This window comes from Cibotium barometz, chromosome 30, assembly GCF_041138505.1.
Source record: "Cibotium barometz isolate CiBa-2024 chromosome 30, ASM4113850v1, whole genome shotgun sequence".
In the NCBI taxonomy this organism is placed as follows: domain Eukaryota; kingdom Viridiplantae; phylum Streptophyta; class Polypodiopsida; order Cyatheales; family Cibotiaceae; genus Cibotium; species Cibotium barometz.
Window position 1 is genome coordinate 10259306 of NC_141075.1, and position 19859 is coordinate 10279164.

A 19859-nucleotide genomic window follows, 5' to 3' on the forward strand; every position below is an offset into this window, starting at 1 on the left:
GGAAGCTGACAAGTACAAGATGGCATTTCAGACTGAGAGAGGTCTCTACTACTATTTGGTTATGTTGTTTGAGTTGTGCAATGTGCCGACAATATTTCAAGCCCTAATGGACAAGGTGCTTAGACTCTTTCCCTACTATAAATGGCTGCTTGTATTCTTTGATGATATCTTGATATACAGCAAGGGGGAGAAAGAGCACTTAATGCATGTAAGGGTTGTTTTGGATGCCTTAAGAGACAAAAACTTGTATGATGCAAATGAGAGAAAGTGTATATTTATGGCACAAAAGATTGAGTATCTTAGACATATAGTGAGCTAGGAAGGCATTATGATGGATCCCAAGAAGGTGGAATGTGCTAAGAATTAGCCCACGTCTATAAATACCACTCAATTGAGATGATTCTTGTTTTGGATGCCTTCGGAGCCAACAATTTATATACAAAGGAGAGAAAGTGTATATTTATGGCACAAAAGGTTGAGTGTCTTGGACATATAGTGAGCAAGGAAGGCATTATGGTGGATCCCAAGAAGGTGGAATGTGTTAAGAATTGGCCCACGTCTATAAATACCACTCAATTGAGAGGATTCTTGGGCTTGTCATCATTTTATAGGAGGCTCATTAAGCGATATGCTCATATTACTGCTCCTCTTACACCGACAAGCTTAAGAAAGAAGATTTCTTTTGGGACACCATAGCCGATAGGATCTTCCAAGAGCTCAAGGGAATGCTTACATCAGCCCCCATACTTGTATACCCAAACTTAACAAAGCCATTTATGGTTGAAGCCGATGTATGTTGAAGAGGAATTGGGGCTGTTTTGTTTCAAGATCATGGAATAATTGCATTTGAGAGCCGAAAGCTTGATGATAAAGAGATGGTCATGCAAGTCTACATCAAGATATGTTAGTAATACTTCATGTCTACATCATTAGTTGTCTGGGAGTCACTTCTTTATGAAGAGTGATCATAGGGTAATTTAATATTTTTTTGTCTCAACCTACACTATCTCCCAAGTAAATAAGATGGGTGTGATGAAAAACACGTAGAGGGAGAGGAGACACACACACAGGAGCAAAACCCTAATGTATATTGCAAACCCTAACCATAGAGGGAAGCCATCTCCCTTCTCACACAATGCATAAAGCCATAATCCATAATACACAAGACACACACTGTGTTGTGTCCACACACTACTAACCCTAGCTAATGTCCACACACTATGACCAGCTAGACGCGGTCATTTATGTCTCACACATGCTGCTACCTAACATGCCAGCACATAGCACAACTGGCACACGCTGACATCGAGATTGAATCTTAACAGCCCCTCTCAAGCTCATGATGTACTGCCATAGACGAAGATGTAGATGAGCTTGGGCTATCAAAGCTCTCAACACTCCCCCTCAAGATCATCCCACGTACTCATAGTACGGAAGTATTCAAACTTCTCTTTGCTAAGTGGCTTTGTAAAGATGTCGGCCACCTGCTCTTCAGTCTTTACATATTGCAGATCCACTGTACCATCCAACACTTTCTCTCTGACAAAGTGATAGTGGACCTCTATGTGTTTGGTCCACACATGAAAAAACTGGATATTGCTCATGTTGTCACAATGAATGACAACTTTGCCATCAATAGGCTCACCCAAATCAGCCAAGAGACTTTTTAACCATATTCCTTCACATGTAGCAATGGCTGCACCCCTGTATCCAGCCTCTGTACTAGATAAAGCAACAGTAGGTTGCTTCTTGCTACTCTAACTCACCATAACACTTCCAAGTGTAAAGGCATAACCACTAGTAGACCTCCTGTCATATGAGCTACCTGCCCAATCTGCGTCTGTGTAGCCATGTATATCCAAGCCTTTACCATGCTCGTAAAGAAGACCATAATGTGCAGTGGTCTTTACATATCGCGCATAATGCGTCTCACTGCATCCAAATGAGGTTTTCTGGGGCTTTGCATAAATTGGCTTACTAGCCCCACTGCATAATTGAGATCCGGGCATGTGATAGTCATGTAAATGAGACTTCCAACCATCTTTCTATACATAGATGGATCATCCAACTCCTCACCAAAATCAGCCCGCAACTTTACATTCTGCTCCAAAGGTGTACTCATTAGCATACACCCTGTCATGCCATATTTTGCCAACATATCCAATGCATATTGGCGTTGCACTAACAATGTACCTGTATGGTCTTTGATCACTTCAATTCCAAGAAAATATCTCAATTCACCCAAGTTTTTCATGTCAAACTGCCCACTCAATGCCTTCTTGACATGCATAACATCTGTAGCATGATCTCCTGTGACAATCAAGTCATCCACATAGATGACAAGTAAGACAATCCCATGATCTGTTTTCTTCACATAAAGTGAAGAATCTGCTGTAGAAACCTGAAATCCAAGGGAGATAAGATATTGGCTCATCTTATCACTCCAAGCACGAGGTACTTGCTTTAAACCATATAAAGCTTTCTCCAATCTGCATACATGAGTGGGATACTTTGGGTGTACATAACCTTCTGGCTGTGCCATATAAACTTCTTCTTGTAGATCACCATTTAGAAATGCATTTTTCACATCCATTTGATGCATTTCCCAACCATTTGCTGCAGCCATAGCAATGACTGCTCTCACTGTTTCCATCTTTGCAACTGGACTAAATGTTTCATCATAGGCCAAGCCTTGGGTTTGTGCATAACCCTTAGCTACCAATCTTGCTTTATGGCGTTCAATGGAACCATCTGACTTGTATTTCACTTTGTAAACCCATTTGCAACCAATTACATTTTTGTCCTATGGTAATGCAACCAAATCCCATGTTTCATTATGAACCAATGCATCCATCTCAACATCCATTGCCTTCTCCCATACATGCTTTCCAATAGCTTTTGTATAGCATGTAGGTTTCACATGCTTCATCAAAGAGGTCATATATGCGTAATGCATAGAAAAATCACGATATGTCAACGTGTCAAACTGGATATCTGACCCTTTGGGATCTCCGCAATGCATGCGGATCACTCTGAACACCTGTCACTCTAGCATGTGGTGGCACATATCTATCTTGCCTTGCACCAGGTGTGCGTAAAATGGGTATGCCAAGTTCCTCATCTAAACTCTCTGAACTTGACGACTCATAACCTATAATTCCAATTCCTTCAACTTTCTTTTTCCCTTTATCCACAGCACTACTCCCAGTGCTCACACTCTCATGTCTCAAGCGTCCTGACCATGGATGTATAGTGCTACTCTCAGACTCTGCTGGCCCAGACATAGAAATAGAACTTGCTTGTGGCAAGTTCACATGCACATCAGCATCAAGTGACACCCTCATCCTTTGCTTTGTACCAACTAGCAAGCTCATCAAACACCACATCTCGTGAGATAACCATTTGCCTAGTTTGTGGATTGTAACATTTGTATGCCTTGCAATCTTGTGCATAACCAACAAATACACACTTTTCTGCCTTAGGATCCCACTTCCTCCTTCTCTCGTCAGGCACATGTACATAAGCTATGCAACCAAACACTTTGAGGTGTCCAATGTCTGGCCTAAAACCTGTAAAGCCGCATCTTTGGCGTACTTCCATGTATGGCTGCTGTGGGTGTCTTATTAAGTATATACACTGCGGTGGCACATGCTTTTACCCAATAATAGTCTGGCATGCTCTTTTCATTGAGCATCGCCCTGACCACCTCACAAATGACTCTATTCTTTCTCTCAGCAACACCATTTTGCTGAGGTGTATACCTGCAAGTCAACTGCCTTCTTATGCCACGCTTTCTCAAGAAATGCTCAAAAGCATGTGAGGTGTATTCACCACCTCCATCTGTCCTCAAACATTTTATCTAAGAGCCATATTGCTTCTTTACAAAAGCTTTGAAATCCATAAACTTTCCCAACACTTCACTTTTCTCTCTGAGAAAGTAAATCCAAGCCATTCTGCTGAAATCATCAATGAATGTCACATAATATAAACTGCCTTTAATGGATGGGTTTTGTGCAGGACCCCATACATCGCTATGAACTATTTCAAGTGGCCTGCTACTCATGTTGCCTTCTCTAGGAAATGGCAACCTCGCCTGCTTTTTCCAAACTGACAGGCATCACAAACATGCATATTCCCATCATACTTGAATCTAGGCAGCCCACTAACAATGCCTCTTGCCTGCATGTTCTTTAACCTTTGTATATTTACATGTCCAATCCTCTTATGCCACATGTCAATGTCCTGTACCACATTTTAGCTTTTAGAGAACATGGCTGATTTCAACTTAGGAATCCCAGCATCCAGCTTAAATAATCTGCCTTATTTCTTGCCTTTGGTAATGACTCTACATCCATTTTTGAAATCCTCAACGAAGAAACCATGCTCGTTTGAAACGAACCTGTAATCCATGTTCCACCATTTAACCAACTGAGGCCAAACTTTTTGTAATAGAAGGCACATACAATACATCTGCCATAGATTTTGTTTCACCATTGTGCATAACCAATGGTACACTTCCAACATGTGTAATGGCATGCTGAGTATCATCTCTTGTCTCCACAGAATCAAATGCTAAACACTTGTATTCTCTTCCATAAGATGCATATGTTTGGCCCAGTCTGGACATACATCACCATGTTGCATCTCAATGGTCTTAAGTAAAGCACCATATGTAGGCTGAAAATTCTGTTGTGGTGACCTGTCCTGCCATCCACGACCATTACCACGGCCACGTGATGCGAATCTCCCCCTGCCTCTAAATCCCCTTTGTGAATAGAAAGCCTGATTTCTGCCATTATCATCATGGCTAGTAGATGCATCATGAAAGGAGTCACTGAGTTTGATTTCCTCAACAAGCAAGAGTGAAACCAACTCATCAAAATTTGGTAAACCTGTACTCCGAACCCGAGATGGATGTATCAAAAGACTTATACTCCTTGCCAAGACCACGCAAGTTAATGTCTACCAAATCATCATCAGGCATTGGGGCATTGATTGTTGCCAATGCATCTGCATACTTCTTTATCTCTTGTACATAATCATGGATGCTCCTTCTATTCCGTTTCACATTATGAATCTGTTGTCGCAATTGAGACTTGCGAGCGCACTAGTGTCTATATCAAACAGCTTTACCAATGTATCTCATGCATCCCATGCATCCTTGGGATTCTTAGCATCATGTATATGTATGAGTATAGTATCCAAGATACATATAGATAGATAATGCAAAACTTTGTATGCTCTTTCTGACCATTGCTTATGAGCTACAACCTGTTGCTATGTAGGTTGTCGGGGTAGTTCGGGCTCTGGCTCCGCACCTCTAATAAGATTCCAAAAACCTTTTTCCTTCAGAAAACTTTTAATCCTGTACTTCCATGCCTGGAAGTTCTTCCTATCCAGCTTTTCACCCACAATTTGTACTGGATTATCCGACATATTTGCTCAATGATGCAAATGCACCTTTCGCACATGTCCAAATCTGTAAACGAGCCTTCCTAAGCTCAACCACACTCTAATGAGTGTTCCAAATACTCCAAAGTACTCAACAAACTTCACTTTTGATGTAGAAAATCAGACTGTGTGCATCCAAAATGAACAGGCATATGCAGTCCAAGGTACCCTGTTTTGACGCACTTTCCAAGGCTCCAAATTGCAATGTAGTGGTTCAATCAAGTGTGGATAACTTGCATTGACACCTAAAAAACCTCAATGTTGCATATCAACACCAACCAAGATGCATACATACCAATTTTGTCAAACCCCCTTCTCTGTTTTGAGAAAAACAAGAAAAACCAATAAAACCAGTAGTAGAATTGCTCTAATTTCTTCAATGCTTGTCCAAATTGAGAGACCAGGCATTCATTAGCTTAGAAATGATGTCCACTAACTCCATGTAAAAGGAATTAGACCAATTGTTTAAGATGAGAGAGTAATTAGTCGATTAATCACACTCTGTTTCATTGAACACAGTAGACAGCCTGTTTAATCAGCTCATTTCCAGCTCCATAGATCATAATTGCTCCAACCAATCATGTAGCAACCTCCTTGGGTTTGTGTATTACCCAATTGCTAAGCCAATTTTGGATTTAATCAGCCATACAAGTGGATTTTGGCCTCCACTTATCAAAAGTCTATGATTCTGTTTCTGCTGTAGATCTGCGTCGCCTGCTCCTGAGGGAAATTGGGCTGATTATAGTGATAATTGATAGCATATATGTTTGCCTAACACACCAAGGCAAGTGTACAATCCATCAAATGTATGCTTTTTACAAAAAACTAGGTTTAATTTCATCCACCAAGTGACTCTTTTTCTCTGTTTTGTGAGACCTTCAAAACCAGTAATTTTCAATCACTTAAATGCATCATATTTACTCCAAAATCAGTGTAGGGCTTGCACATGAGTTGCCAATACATTCATCCTTGATCAGAACTAACTAGAGGTCCAAAAAATTCATCCAAATGTTTATAATCATTTGTACCATTCTTGGGCTTCTAAGCTCATTTGTGATGTCAAAAGTGTAAAATTCTGTACTTAGAAAAAGTTGATAGTATTATGGTGGATTTTTGAGCACCTAAAGTCCATTTTCTTCTCTCATGAGCATAGGGAGCCCCCTTTCTTTTCTTAACACTGATCTGCATGAATGTATTGGGGCTATGGATACACGGAAGCATTACTAAGGGTCATGGCGGCATTATGGCATTTAGATGCTGCTAGCATGAATGTAAATAAGAATGTTATTAGATCGTATATAAAGAAGCATGGAGGCATGGGCGAAGGGTAACGTAGACAAAGAGGCATGAGTGAAGAATGAATACACACAGTGGACATAGCTAATGGCATATATAGGGGATAACCCTGTCGAAAATAGGGTCGTATTGGCACAAAGATTAAATGGGTTAAGATAGTAGTCATGGTGTTTTGGGATTTTACACAAGGGAAAATCTATGTCAGCATACAACAGTGTTAGGTTTTGTGCATAGCAAACTATAATTTATTAACCCTAAATGTCATTTTTAAGTGTTATTTTATATTGTTTTATCTTGTGATACTTGAGTAATGTTACAACTATTGTATACACTAGTATGGTTATGTGCATAGTGGTGGATGGATTAGTTTAATATACATGCATAATGGATGATAATCTCTCCATGTTACAACTCAAGTAACTTATCAACCCTTTTCAAGTGTTGAAATCTCATTTTAGATTGTATTATCTTGTGATAGATTAGTCTAATATGCATGCATAATGGATGATAATCTCTCCATGCATACATATGAAGGAGTAGTGTGTGTGTGTGTGTGTGTGTGTTGATTGTGAGAGAATAAGTTCAAAAAGGGTCACACTTCTTCTAGAAGGTCATAAAAAGCTCACACTTTTGCTAGAAGGTCAAAAAAGTTTGCAAGAGAAAGCTTGCTAAAAAATCATACTCTACTGCTCAATGTGTCGGGCAAAGGGAGACTCTATTGGACTCCATTATTGGAATCAGAGTGAGAACCATAATAGTAATACCATGGGCTTATTCTCATGCTATGATCCACCATGAAACCCTAGCTCTCCAATATGCTACTACTCAATGTTGGGCATGGATAACAATAGCTCTATTGCATGGATGGGATTAAATGTGTTGCAAACATGAGAACTTGGCTCTTATAGTTCACAAGTCTTTTCTCTCTCTTCCACCAAGGAGTAAATGAGGCACCCATGACCAATTACAAGGCTTCTACAAATGATTAGACATTTTAGGGTGGGTTTCCCATGTTAGGACCTTGACGTACAAGACCTAAGAGCCTCTTAAGAGTGCCTATAATGTCAAATGACAAAATTACAATACCTAAAACACCTTAATACACTAGATTTAACACACGATATTATCCAATTTCTCCTCAATCTTAGGGAACTACTCTTCTTTTGATAAAAAATACCCAAATACACCAGAGTTAATGTACCAAGCATCATTGTCAAGGCTCTTAGCCTTTGACACGAAGGTCAAATAAACTATGGCTTGTTCACTTTGTTGGCTATATGAGAAGATTGCCATGTATAATAATATGATATCCCCACCTCAACATTGATGCAAGGTGTAAAAATTTGAATATTAAATTATGATTTGGGTACAGTTCATGAGTTCAAGGTTAACTGTAAATGGGTGATTATAAAACTTTAAGGTAAAAGGGTAGAAGAAGAGTATATCATATTTAAAAGTTACAAATGGAATTGGTCATGATGTGGATAATTTTTGGGTGTGCCACAAAAGATGGCATCATTATGTTGTGCTCATTGGAGCTATAAATCTATATTTATTTATAACTTGAATTAGTGCACTTGAGCTTGATTATTAAGTGACTTAGTTGATTCATTTTGCTTAGTCTCTTGGGTCTCTTAATTTTTAATTAATAGTCTTAATCATTGAGATAGTCATTTGCTATGAACCACCCTAACTACACGAAATTTTCATAGCTAAAACCATAAGGTTTTTGGGTATAAGCTAGGCCCAATTTTGGGTTGTACAATTATTGGCTCCTTGGGCTTGTTTATTTGGCAAATAAGATATTAACACCCTAGTGGGAAGCATGGAGCCACAACCAGAGTTGCGAGGGGGGGGGGGGATTGTACCTAATGTAAGTGTCATGTTTTTCTCTTGTATATAAATTCTTGAATCAAAGATTATATTATTTGTCTTGTTGTAATACTCTTCAATTTCCAATCTCAAGATTGATAGAGGTATCAGAGTATGGCTTCACTCATGAGACTAGAGACTAGTGTTTCTTTTGCTTCTCTTCTTGGGAGTACCACCCTACAAAGGCAACACATTGCCCAAAGACCTATGAAGGCAACATACAACCTAAAAATCATGTAGTTCAAGTTTCAATCACCCAATAGAGTCCCATACGACGCCTGTTGCAAAAGCCCTAGTTGGTAGTAGTCTAAATATTAAGTAACAAGTTGAATCTTACACATAGACTTCTTTAGTGATTTTTTCACGCCCTGAAATGCGAGAACTTTTATAACATCTTTAGTGATTTTTTCGCACCTTGAAGTGTGAGAACTTTTATAAAATGCACCCACCTGCAAAGTGTAATAAATAAATTTCAAAAAATAACTTAAAAAGCAAAAAAATACCACTGTTGGATCACAAGATTATTGATCCAAAGCCAATGAGGTGATATCCCAAGTGGTGAAGGTGTTTGCCTAGAACCAAGAGGTCCTGGGTTCAAAACCCCACAAGGTGCTTCCTTGATGACATTGTGGAAGGAACTTGGGACTAAGGCTAGTTAGGGAAAAAAAGAGAAAAAGATTATTGACGCAAAGAAGTTGGAATACTAAGGCTAGTCAGGGAAAAAAAAGAAAAAGATTATTGATGCAAAGAAGTTGGAATTACAAAATTCAATTGCTCTCCTGCATAAGGTAGGACCAAATGATTGTCCAGCAAAAGGCAAGACCAAACAAGTCACCTAGCTGATCAGGCCAAACAATATGGCACCAAAATCCTTTTTTTTTTGCATTTCCATTAAATAAATTATGTGATTTTTTCAAGAGCAATAGTGTTTTTCTAAGGTTCCATTTTAGTCTTGAGTTATTGATGGTTGAAAAGTCTTTTGCATGTGATATCATTTCTATTTAAGGGAACTTCTCAGCTGCACCTGCCCTTCCTCTCGAACATGTAGTTGGATGCTATCTGCCCTCTTCCTGCGTGTCATTGCATGCCTCTTTCTGCTCTACAGTCTCTCTCTCTCTCTCTCTCTATGGATTGCATGCTTCTCCCTCACGCTCTCTGCCCACGGATTCTCTCTCTCTTTCTCTCTCTCTCTCTCTCTCTTTTTCGTAATAGAAGATATATATTACTAAAATTACTTTACAAATGGCCACATGGCCGCCATGTGATGTAATAGCTTTCCCTCACTAATTACTCCGAACCACAGGTGTAGCTCGGAGTACCCTCATCCAATATATAGCCATGTCATTCTCCATAAACTCTCTCTCTCTCTCTCTCTCTCTCTCTCTCTCTCTCTCTATCATGATCATGATTTGGTTGGCTTTCTCTCTTCTGCAGTTGGGATTTGGCCAGGGTACAACTTCTGCACAGGGAATAGGTGTGAGAGCTAGTGATTCCCCACTCCCGCCCACCCACTCGGGGATGCTGGTACTCTGCCCGCAGCAATTTCTCCTACTTAGCCAGTTATTGGGTGGTGTTTAGCATGAGAGAGAGAGAGAGAGAGAGGCGTGCGCAGGTCTTGACCGAGGGAGGCGGGAGGAGAGAGAGAGAGGAGGACGCTTGCAAGGAGGAGAGAGAGAGAGAGGGAGGGAGAGAGTATAAGTACTTATTCACATACATACAGAATTATTAAAATGCTTTATTTATTTATTTATTTAGAGAGGAACAAGCGTGGCTTTGAGTTCTCAGAATCTGTGCTAGTGACGAGATTAACTCACAAGAGCATGGTGGCTTTCGTCGAAGGGTTGATGGATGAGGAGACGGGTATTTGTGAACGGCAAACGGCCGTGCTGTGGTTGTGTGAAGTGGGCTGCGACAAACAAAGCTCATATGTGGGCCGGGTGTGCTTACAGCACACTGAAAGCAACGAAAAAGCAAGAGAACGCCATAGAATGCAACCCTCACAGCCTCCAAGATGCTCTACACCAGCTCGATCAACCAGGTAAAGATCCCTCTTTCCAAACCCTCGTCTTTTTGTTGCGTTTCTGTACCGTTTCTAGGGTACTCTCACATGGTAAAGCCCTTCATAATCACATCAAAAGAAAGGGGTTTGATAGCAGCCCTGTGCTTGGTGGCCTCCTTGTGCAAATGTACGGTGATTGTGGAGCTTTACAAGACGCTTGCCATGCATTTGCAAACATCCATCCCCGCAGCGTCTTCACTTGGAATGTCATGATTAGAGCACATGCTATGCATGGCCAGGGTATGCATGCCCTTTGCTTTCTCCAACATATGCACCATGAAGGGATGACCCCTGACAAAATCACTTTCATTAGCATCCTCTCTATCTGTTCCCATGAGGGTGCCCTATGCGAAGGCAGAAAAATTCACGCGAATATTATAGCCAGTCCATTTATGGGATGTGCAATGGTGAGGAATGGCCTGGTGAACATGTATGGCAAGTGTGGCTGCTTGCAGGAGGCACAGAAAGAGTTTGATACGATGTCTGAGCGTAATGTGATTTCATGGACTGCCATGATTGCAGCTTGTGCCCAGAATGGTTTAGGCAAATCCACTCTTCAACTCTTTCAACAGATGCAGCAGGAAGGGGCTTTGCCTGATAAGATCGCCTTTATTAGCATGCTTGATGCATGTGCTGGTGAACTTGCCCTTGTCGAGGGTAAACAAACACACGCTCGCATTGTAAGCTGTGGAGTTGAGTCAGACATTGTCCTAGGGACGGCTCTCATCAACTTGTACAACAAATGTGGTTGCCCAAAGTATGCGGATGAAGTGTTTAATGAAATGCCACAAAGGAATCTAGTTGCATGGACTGCAATTATTGAAACACATTCCCGTCATGGGCAGGATAAGGAAGCATTGCAACTTTTCAATCAAATGCAGTGGGAGGGAATAATTCCAAATAAGTTTACTATTGTTAGTGTCCTGGATGCGATTGGGAGTGAGGGGGATCTATTGAAAGGTAAACAAGTTCATGCAATGATTGTTGGTTCCCAATTTGACTCTGATGCTCTTGTTGATACTGCAATTGTCAACATGTATGGTAAATGCCACAGCTTAGAGGATGCACAAGATGCATTTTACAAGCTTAGTAACAGAGACGTGGTCATATGGACAGCTCTAATTGCAGTGTATGTCCAGAACAGACAGGGTGCAGGAGGCCTTCAACTATTATCAAGGATGCTGCAAGAAGGGGTGATGCCAAACAAAGTAACCTTCATAAGTGCTCTTGATGCATGTGCTGGTAAGGCAGCTTTGTTTGATGGTAAATGGATACACGTTCAAGCCTTGGAAACTAAATTTGAGTCCAACATTTTTGTTGGAAATGCCCTTGTCGATATGTATGGAAAGTGTGGCAGCTTGCAGGATGCGCAGAGGATGTTTGACCGTATGAGTGAACGGGATATGGTTACTTGGAATACAATGGTTGCTACATATGCCCATCATGGTCATGGCAAGACTGCACTTCACCTTTTCCACCAAATGCGACAGGAAGGAGTGCCTGTTGATCAAGTCAGTTTCCTTGCAATCATTTCTGCATGTAGTCATGCAGGTCTAGTGGATGAAGGCCTTCAGTGTTTCGCTCTAATGTATCAGAAGCATGGCATTGCGCCTGTGATGCGCCATTATAACTCTTTGATTGACCTACTTGGTAGGGCTGGAAGGCTAGATGAAGCAGAAAATTTGACTAGCAATATGCACCTGCACCCTAATCTAGTGTCATTGATGACCTTGCTTGCTGCATGTAGACATCCAGCTGATGCAGGTCGAGGAGAGCGTGTGTCCAAGCGTGCACTCAACCTTGATCCGGAGAGTTGTGTGGTAGATTTGATGCGATCTGAGATATACTCTGCTGCAAGCAGGACTAATAGATGTGGAGAATATGATGAGCGACAAGGTTCAATAAAGCAGGTGGAGGGGTGATTTTGTTTTTGATAGGGTTCACTCTTCTGTGCTGGTGCTATCATGGCGGCATGTACACGTGTACGATATGCCTTGCTCCTTAGAGCTAAGCTTTCATCACATCTGAGTGTCCATATTTCCATGCATGAGACCTCCATTTTGACCTTATGGAGTAGCTCTTCTGCTAGTGAGACCCACTTCTACCTTGTCGTCTCACGACTCACGTAGGGCACAGGTCGGTGAGGCTGTTAATAGAGGGAAGCTTCATGAGTAAAAAGGACTCTCGTTTTAATCCTAGAGTTATGCTGAACCATTTATTGTCGGATAGATCCATGTATCCATGTATACCGTTGTCCTTTTTCCCACTTGTGGGGAAGCCAGATGGATGGCTGCCCCATAAGGGCCCTAGACACCTTCACTACCCTAGGGGATGCCTGCCAGTGGAGTTGGAATCTTTGTTGGTGATGCTGGTCCTCTCAGTGCATAGATGTAAATGACTCCGTGTTGGTGCTGGCTGCTGATCCAAATAGCGGAATGTTTTGATTGTCTTTCTAAGGGTGGGTTTGTAAGTTATAAATTAGCCAGGCCTCTAGGGGCCAGTTGTTTTGTCACATGCAGAAGAACTGCCTGTATTAAGAACTGTATAAAATGCAAAGATGAACAGAGAGAAATGAGAGAGATGTTGCCGTAACAGTGTTTTTTGTGTATATGTATCAATATGTACATAGATCCTAGCCAACATGGCCTCCAAAAGGAAATACCTAAGCCTATGACCTGTCCCACAAACCTGGGATGAGAAGACTAATGACTACTAATGATTGTACTGGAACTTGCTATTTATAGGCTCATGGAATTGCCCCTACAACCTCCCGACTGCTATCGGCTAGGTCCTTGGATATATAAATACCATGCCCAAAAAGGTTCCTAAACATAGCCAAAATTGGGGATTAAGCTTGTCCACATGTTGTGCATGATGCAAGTATGCCACCTAGTGGTGTAGGAGCTACCGGCTTCTCCTGTTGTGCCATTTCAACTCCGTGCAAATGGAAGCACGATTCGCCTACTCTTGGCAATAGGCGATTTTTTTTTTTTTGGTGTTGATCGATCACCTTGGAAGCTGCAATAGCTGGGTGATATTCGTCATGCTTTGGGAATGGGAGATTATCCAATACAAAAGATCTAGCATTTGAAGCTTGGTCTAGGCGCTTGAGATGGTTTCTTGGACTCAAAAATGGACATTGGAGCTCAAGTGTCAAGTGGAAAGCATGTATGGTGAGCTTCTGAGGATTTGGAAGAGATCAACATTGAAACATGGTTCTACATGGTGCTCACATGCATTTCTAATAAGGTGGAATAAAAAGGATCACACTCCTAAAATCTAGGAGGGTTACTATTTTTGGACAACCCCCAATGGAAATTCCGTTTGTGTCATTGCATCTAGAAATTAAGCAAATGGGAGGACTTGTTGAGACACCTTTGATAGAATGTCTGTGAGTTGAGATATTTTTAGAGATGAAGTTTATGGAGGGAAACCATCTCTTAAATTGAGACACATGGAAGGACTGTGCATCGAAGTAAGACAAGTGGCCTCACACTTGTCACCTTAGCTCTCCACTTGTCATTCTAGCTTTTACTTGCTATTCTAGCTCATGAGAGTCCCAAATCTATAAATTGGAGTTCTCTCTCTTCATTTGAGCAAGCTCTAATGTTGCAAACTAGCTTTCCTTTCCACCTAGAGCGAGAGCTATACTAGCTCTTTTTAGCACAGGATTCCAGGGAGGCTTGGAGACTGTTACAGGATTGAGTATTTTACCTCTTTTTTTAAAGCATTGTAATTATGTTTTAAACTTGTTTAGCATTCACTAATCATGTTTACTTGTATATGCATGTGTAAGTTTGTACACGTGTGTGTGGATGCAGATACATGTTTGGTGTGTGTGTGTGTGTGTTCATGTGTGTGCATATGTGCATGTTTCTGGTCTTTCTCTTAACTTGCACATAGGGGGAGCTGTCTAGGTGACATGTGGCACCTGATTGCAGCCAAAGACAACCGGCCTGCAGCATAGCAAAAGAATACCTAGTCAGCAGCTCGTCCAGGTGACGTGGCACAGGCAGCTGATTGCACAGGCTGCTGATGTGGCACAGGAGGCTGGTGTGGCAAAGGCAACTGGCTGCCGCGTAACAGGCGCTGCATTCATGCAGGCGCACAAGCAAGAGAGAGAGAGAGAGAGAGAGAGAGAGAGAGGCGAAACACAAGGCAGTAGTGAAGCGTGGGCGTCGGGCAGCAAAACGCGCAAGAAAAAGTGATGGAGAAACGCCGGCAGCCAACAATGCGCAAGAGAAAAGCTACGTGGAATTTGAAAAACGTATGCGCCATGTAATGAATTTTTATAAAGAAAAGAAGAGGGAAAAAACCTTTGATTTTTAATAAGTGAAAAGCACTCATAGAAGTTTTTTTTTCTAAGGGAGAAAAGCATAGCTTTTCACCCCCAAACTTGTATAAAAAGGGGGCCAAGGCTCTTGTATCCCACAACACAAATTGGGTGAAAGCTTCAAGGAGACCTCCTCTACGTGGAGCAAGGGGATTTCTTCTCGGGAATTGTACAAGGGCTACGCTAACCTTGAGTGATAAATAAATACCTGTGGGGGCACCACGCTTTGGGACCAATTGGTCTTTTGTGCAGGAGCACTCTAGCTCCACTTTTACTTTTTCTTCTTCTTCCAAGTTTATTATTCCAGTTCGTAAAGTGATTTAAGTGTGATTAAGTGTGTTCACCACTCGTCAAGTTTCTAAAGGTCGGTTTCAAGGTTCCATTGCCGGGATTCATCGTCAAGCTTTTCAAGGGGAGAGCCTGTGGTCGACACATTTAATTCTATGGCTGGAACTAGTGCATAGATGAAGGATTTATTTTCGGAAGAGGACGACTACTTCTATGAAGATGAGGAAAGCGAGCAAGAAATACCTTCTGATATGCCAGAACTTGAAGATGATGATGCCACCTATGAAGCAAAGATGTAGAGTTTGATGGAGGGATTAATGGAACTCGTGAAGGACTTACGTTTTCCACAGAACTTCAAAGCTAATTCTAAACCACGGAAGCATGGGTCTGAGAAGAAAGCCAATCCTCAACATTCGGCTCCTACCTATCCAAATTTTCAGCCATACCCCGATTCTTCTTCTTCTTTTCCCCCACCTACCCATGGAAACCCTTTTAATACTTCTCATCCTGGTTAGTGTGGCGGAGGCTCTGTCTTTCATTCCATGACGGGTGTACCCAGCATGGGCATGACTGGGAGCTATGGTATGCAACCAGGCATGCATGGAGGTATGTATGGAACTTTTGGTGGTGGTGGTGGAAGTGCTTTTGGTATGCCTGGTATGGGAGGTGGTATGATGGGCATGGGATTTAATGCTGTGGGCAATTCTTTTCTCAAACCACATCGATTTGTTTAGAGCGAGAAGCCAAAGGATTATAAAGAGGGTGGTGCTGCATTAAAGTTTGATACTTTTAGTGGTGCAAAGGATCGTTTGAAGGCTCTCACCTTCATTCAACAGTTTGATGCGGCATTTTCTGGTGGTAACTTCACAGAGGCATCTAAGGTACGAAAGGCAGCTTCTTTCCTAAAGGGAAATGCTCTTCAATGGTGGTCGACACTTCTTCATTAGGGAATAGCACCTAGCACTTGGGTGGAGTTTAAGCAAATCTTCTCTTCTTTATGGTTGACACCGACTTTTGAGGTGGATGTTATGATAGCTTGGTATCGATTAGATTCCAGAGATTGTAGCAATCTGGAAGAATATAACAAGAAATTTTGGGATGCTCTGCTACCGGTCACATTCTTTAGGCTTGTGTCACTGGCTGAGTAGGTAGAAACATATTGCTGTGGGTTACCCAAGGAGCTTCGTGAATATTGCATTAAAACAAAGGTCATTAATATGACTTAGATGATAGAAAATGCTGAGACTGGATATGCCATACTTACTGGTCACACACACACACACACATACACACACACACACATGCAATTACACCTCTGTCTCTCTATCTACATAATGGCTAGCTAATTCTTTTAAACAAAATTACCCCCTCCCTCACCCCCCAAGTGGTGAGCTCGCCACTTGGGGAATAGGGGAGCTGGTTTTCTTTTAAATATATTTTCTCTCTCTCTCTCTCTCTCTCTCTCTCTCTCTCTCTCTCTCTCTCTCCGCCGAGCTTTTGAGGCATCCAACAGCTGGCCGAGGCTGGACACATTGGATCTTGGTATGCACAGATGCTACAGTGGTTCTCACATCATGGTATAGACATTGAGCGGTTGCCACCTTTTCAGTATGATCAGTCTGCTCCACGGGGTTACCTCTCGCTCAATGAGAGGAACAGAGTGATGAGACAGGACATATGGCAGCACTACATACAGGAGACACAGATAGCACCAGAGAGCCCACTACCACCAAAGATGCTGTATTACAGAGACCACTTTATGAGCATCTCAGGGGATGGGTTTATACATCGACCGCGGTACATGGATGTATACATGCCACACAGCTCTCGTGTTGCTATTGGACAGCTATGAGTCTCATCACATCAGCTAGAGATAGAGGTTGGGAGAGCGGCATGGGTTCCTAGAGCTGAGCGGATATGCAGATTGTGCCGTGAGGAGGTGGAGACTGAGGATCGCTTTGTATGTAGATGTAGAGCCCACCAGGGGGTCAGAGATAGATATGCAGGATTGTTTGAGGAGCACTCTTCACTACATCAGTTGATGGAGGCCTCGGACCAGCGACAGCTTGGCAGACTACTACTAGAGCTTCATAGTTCTCGAGAGAGACTCCTCCAGACACCCGCTCCCACTAGGGGTGGGAGATAGTCCCAGCTCACAGATTTCTTCTAGAGAGCTATGCCAGTGCCAGCTGATGTACCACGTGGGGTGACCGCACAGAGAGCAGAGGAATTGAGAGCCAGGAGGAGACCTAGACAGACTGGACATAGAGCACCCCGACTCCGTCACCGAGAGATAGCAGCTATCCGAATGAGACACCAGATGGGGACACAGGAGAGGCTAGCTTGCTTTCATTCAGACTCAGGGTACATGTTCTGCCATTCACAGTCTCAGCATCGGCGATGTATGATATCTTATATCCCTCTTATGGCATTGGATGGAGTTAGACATAGATCTGCATAGCATGCTCGTACTACCCCTTCAGCATATAGAGATGCATCTTGCCTTAGCACTCCATCCACATCCCCACCCCCCTTATATTGTTTGTATATGGACTCCACCAATCCATGATGATTCACAGTTGTATCCAGACACATGCACACTTTTTCTTTTGTTTCTTTTCTTCCGATGACCGGAAGAACACAGTTGTATTAATTTTTTGTCTCATAGGCCGACTTTGGCCTCTCGTAGACGTTAATATATCTTTCTTTCTTTCTTTCTTTCTCTCTCTCTCTCTCAACCACGATTCACCGCGAGCTATCAACAGTTTGTGAGAGTGGGGACACCATGCAGTTTGCACATCGCGGCGGACCTTGAGGCGATGTTGTCCTCCTTACGTAGCCTAGGTAGCATTGTGTTTGTAGACGATTGGCTACAGACCTAGCGTGCCATTGGGGTCTCACTGTTAGAATCTAGGTGATCTAGCATTCATTGTGTGCATGTGTGCACATTGGGGACAACTTAGTTGAGCCTAAGGATAGAATAATAGACATGAAGTTTAAGGTTATTCTCTTACGTAAGTGGCCAATTACTAAAGGGAATAGTAAAGCCTAGATGGATCTAGATAAGGGCTCCTTGACATCATTGCTTAGATCATTGGGAGGGCTCTTGGAGCCTATATAAGTTGTATCTTTCTTTGTGAATAATGAGCAAGTTGGATAGGTCTTTGTGACCTTCCTTTGTGGAAACACTTGTTCCAAGCTTATCTATTTGCTTGTCACTATGTGTTAATCTCTTGCTTCACTTCTAGCTTTGTGCTAGTTATGTTTATCTTAATCATATTTGATTATGTTGAAGAGTAGCATTAATCTTTGAGGTGGAGATGGGTGATATATGGGCCTATCTTGTGATTATCTATGTGTAGTGTTTTCTTGTAAATCCATTGATTGACACTTTGGAGAATTGAGAAATGTTTCCACAATAGATAAAGAGACGTGTGAAGCCATAGGCTCAATCTAGTGAGAGAGGAAAGGATGGAGAAATTTGTTTAAGTGACTATATGTGAGGCATTCTTAATAATGAGAGAAGGAGAGAGTTTCTCATTATTAAGAGAGCGAGAGAGAATGAAAAATTCAGATCTACTACTTTGAGTGAGACAAAGTCTCTTAGAGAGAGAGTGAGCTTCTTGTAGAGTGAGAGAGTTCTTCGCAACTGTGTGTGTGTGTGTGTGTGAGAGAGAGAGAGAAAGAAAGAAAGCTGTATTAACGTCTACTAGAGGCCGAACTTGACCTATGAGACAAATCAATGTACAACTGTCAATGTCTTCTGGATGTCCAGAAAAAAAAAGGGCAAAATGAACATGAAATAAACTATGAAAGTACTAAGCTAGTGGGGGGGGTGTGATGGATGGAGCACTACTGCTAGAGGCTGAGTATGCAACCTATATACGCAGGGTATACAAGAATACAATGCAGATCTGTCTAGCTCCAACCAGTACCATAATGGGGGTGTAATATGTGATACATAGGCGATGGCGAGGCAAAAATACCTCGGAGCATGATCTCCGGGTGTGATTGTAAGTGAGCTAGCCGCTCCTGGGTATGGTGCTGATGTCGAGCCCGTATCTCTGTGATCTCCCTCTGGGTGTCTGGTAGCCTTGTGCTCTCGGTCTCTGTCTGGCTCGGAGGTCCGCAGCGCGCTGAAGTGTAACTCCCTCCTGTGTCAGGGTAGGCACTGGGATAGATCTCTAGAAGAAATCATTGTGGTACGAGTCCGTAGCAGTGTCTCTCTGTGGCACTGTGTCTCTAGCAAGAATTGGCCAATCTAGAGAGAGAGAGAGAGAGAGAGAGAGAGAGAGAGAGAAGATAATGGAGATTTTTTGAAGGTGGGAATTTCAAGAACTACTCCAAAACTCTCTATTGGGTTCCGACCTGTTTGACTGGAAAAAGCATCGGTTTGCAGGTTTTGTGACTGTTGGCATGGCTGGGTCTTTTGTTTCTACTGCGGCATCAAAAGGTGATGTAGTCATCTTTGAGAGTTGTTACTAAGCGTGTGAACAGTGTCCAAACATGGTATGGTGTGCTCTGGTTAGTAGAGGCCAACGAAGTTCAGAGCATGGTGGT

At 42.2% G+C, this 19859-nt stretch overlaps 1 protein-coding gene across 1 annotated transcript; it reads left to right on the forward strand.

The window, feature by feature from the left end:
* The first annotated feature begins 10347 nt into the window (after positions 1 to 10347).
* Positions 10348 to 13127, forward strand: LOC147621138 (pentatricopeptide repeat-containing protein At1g11290, chloroplastic-like). Its single transcript, XM_086823871.1, has 2 exons — positions 10348 to 10657; positions 10776 to 13127. Exons 1-2 carry the CDS (start codon positions 10350 to 10352, stop codon positions 12598 to 12600), a joined length of 2133 nt encoding a protein of 710 aa, XP_086679997.1. The 5' UTR covers positions 10348 to 10349; the 3' UTR covers positions 12601 to 13127.
* The last annotated feature ends 6732 nt before the right edge of the window (positions 13128 to 19859 follow it).

Bases quoted from the DNA above. Each gene is read 5' to 3' on its own strand.
- LOC147621138 (XM_086823871.1), top strand. From the start codon at position 10,350: ATGCTTTATTTATTTATTTATTTAGAGAGGAACAAGCGTGGCTTTGAG. The intron at 10,658-10,775 runs GTAAAGATCCCT...GTTTGATAGCAG, and splicing joins ACACCAGCTCGATCAACCAG to CCCTGTGCTTGGTGGCCTCC.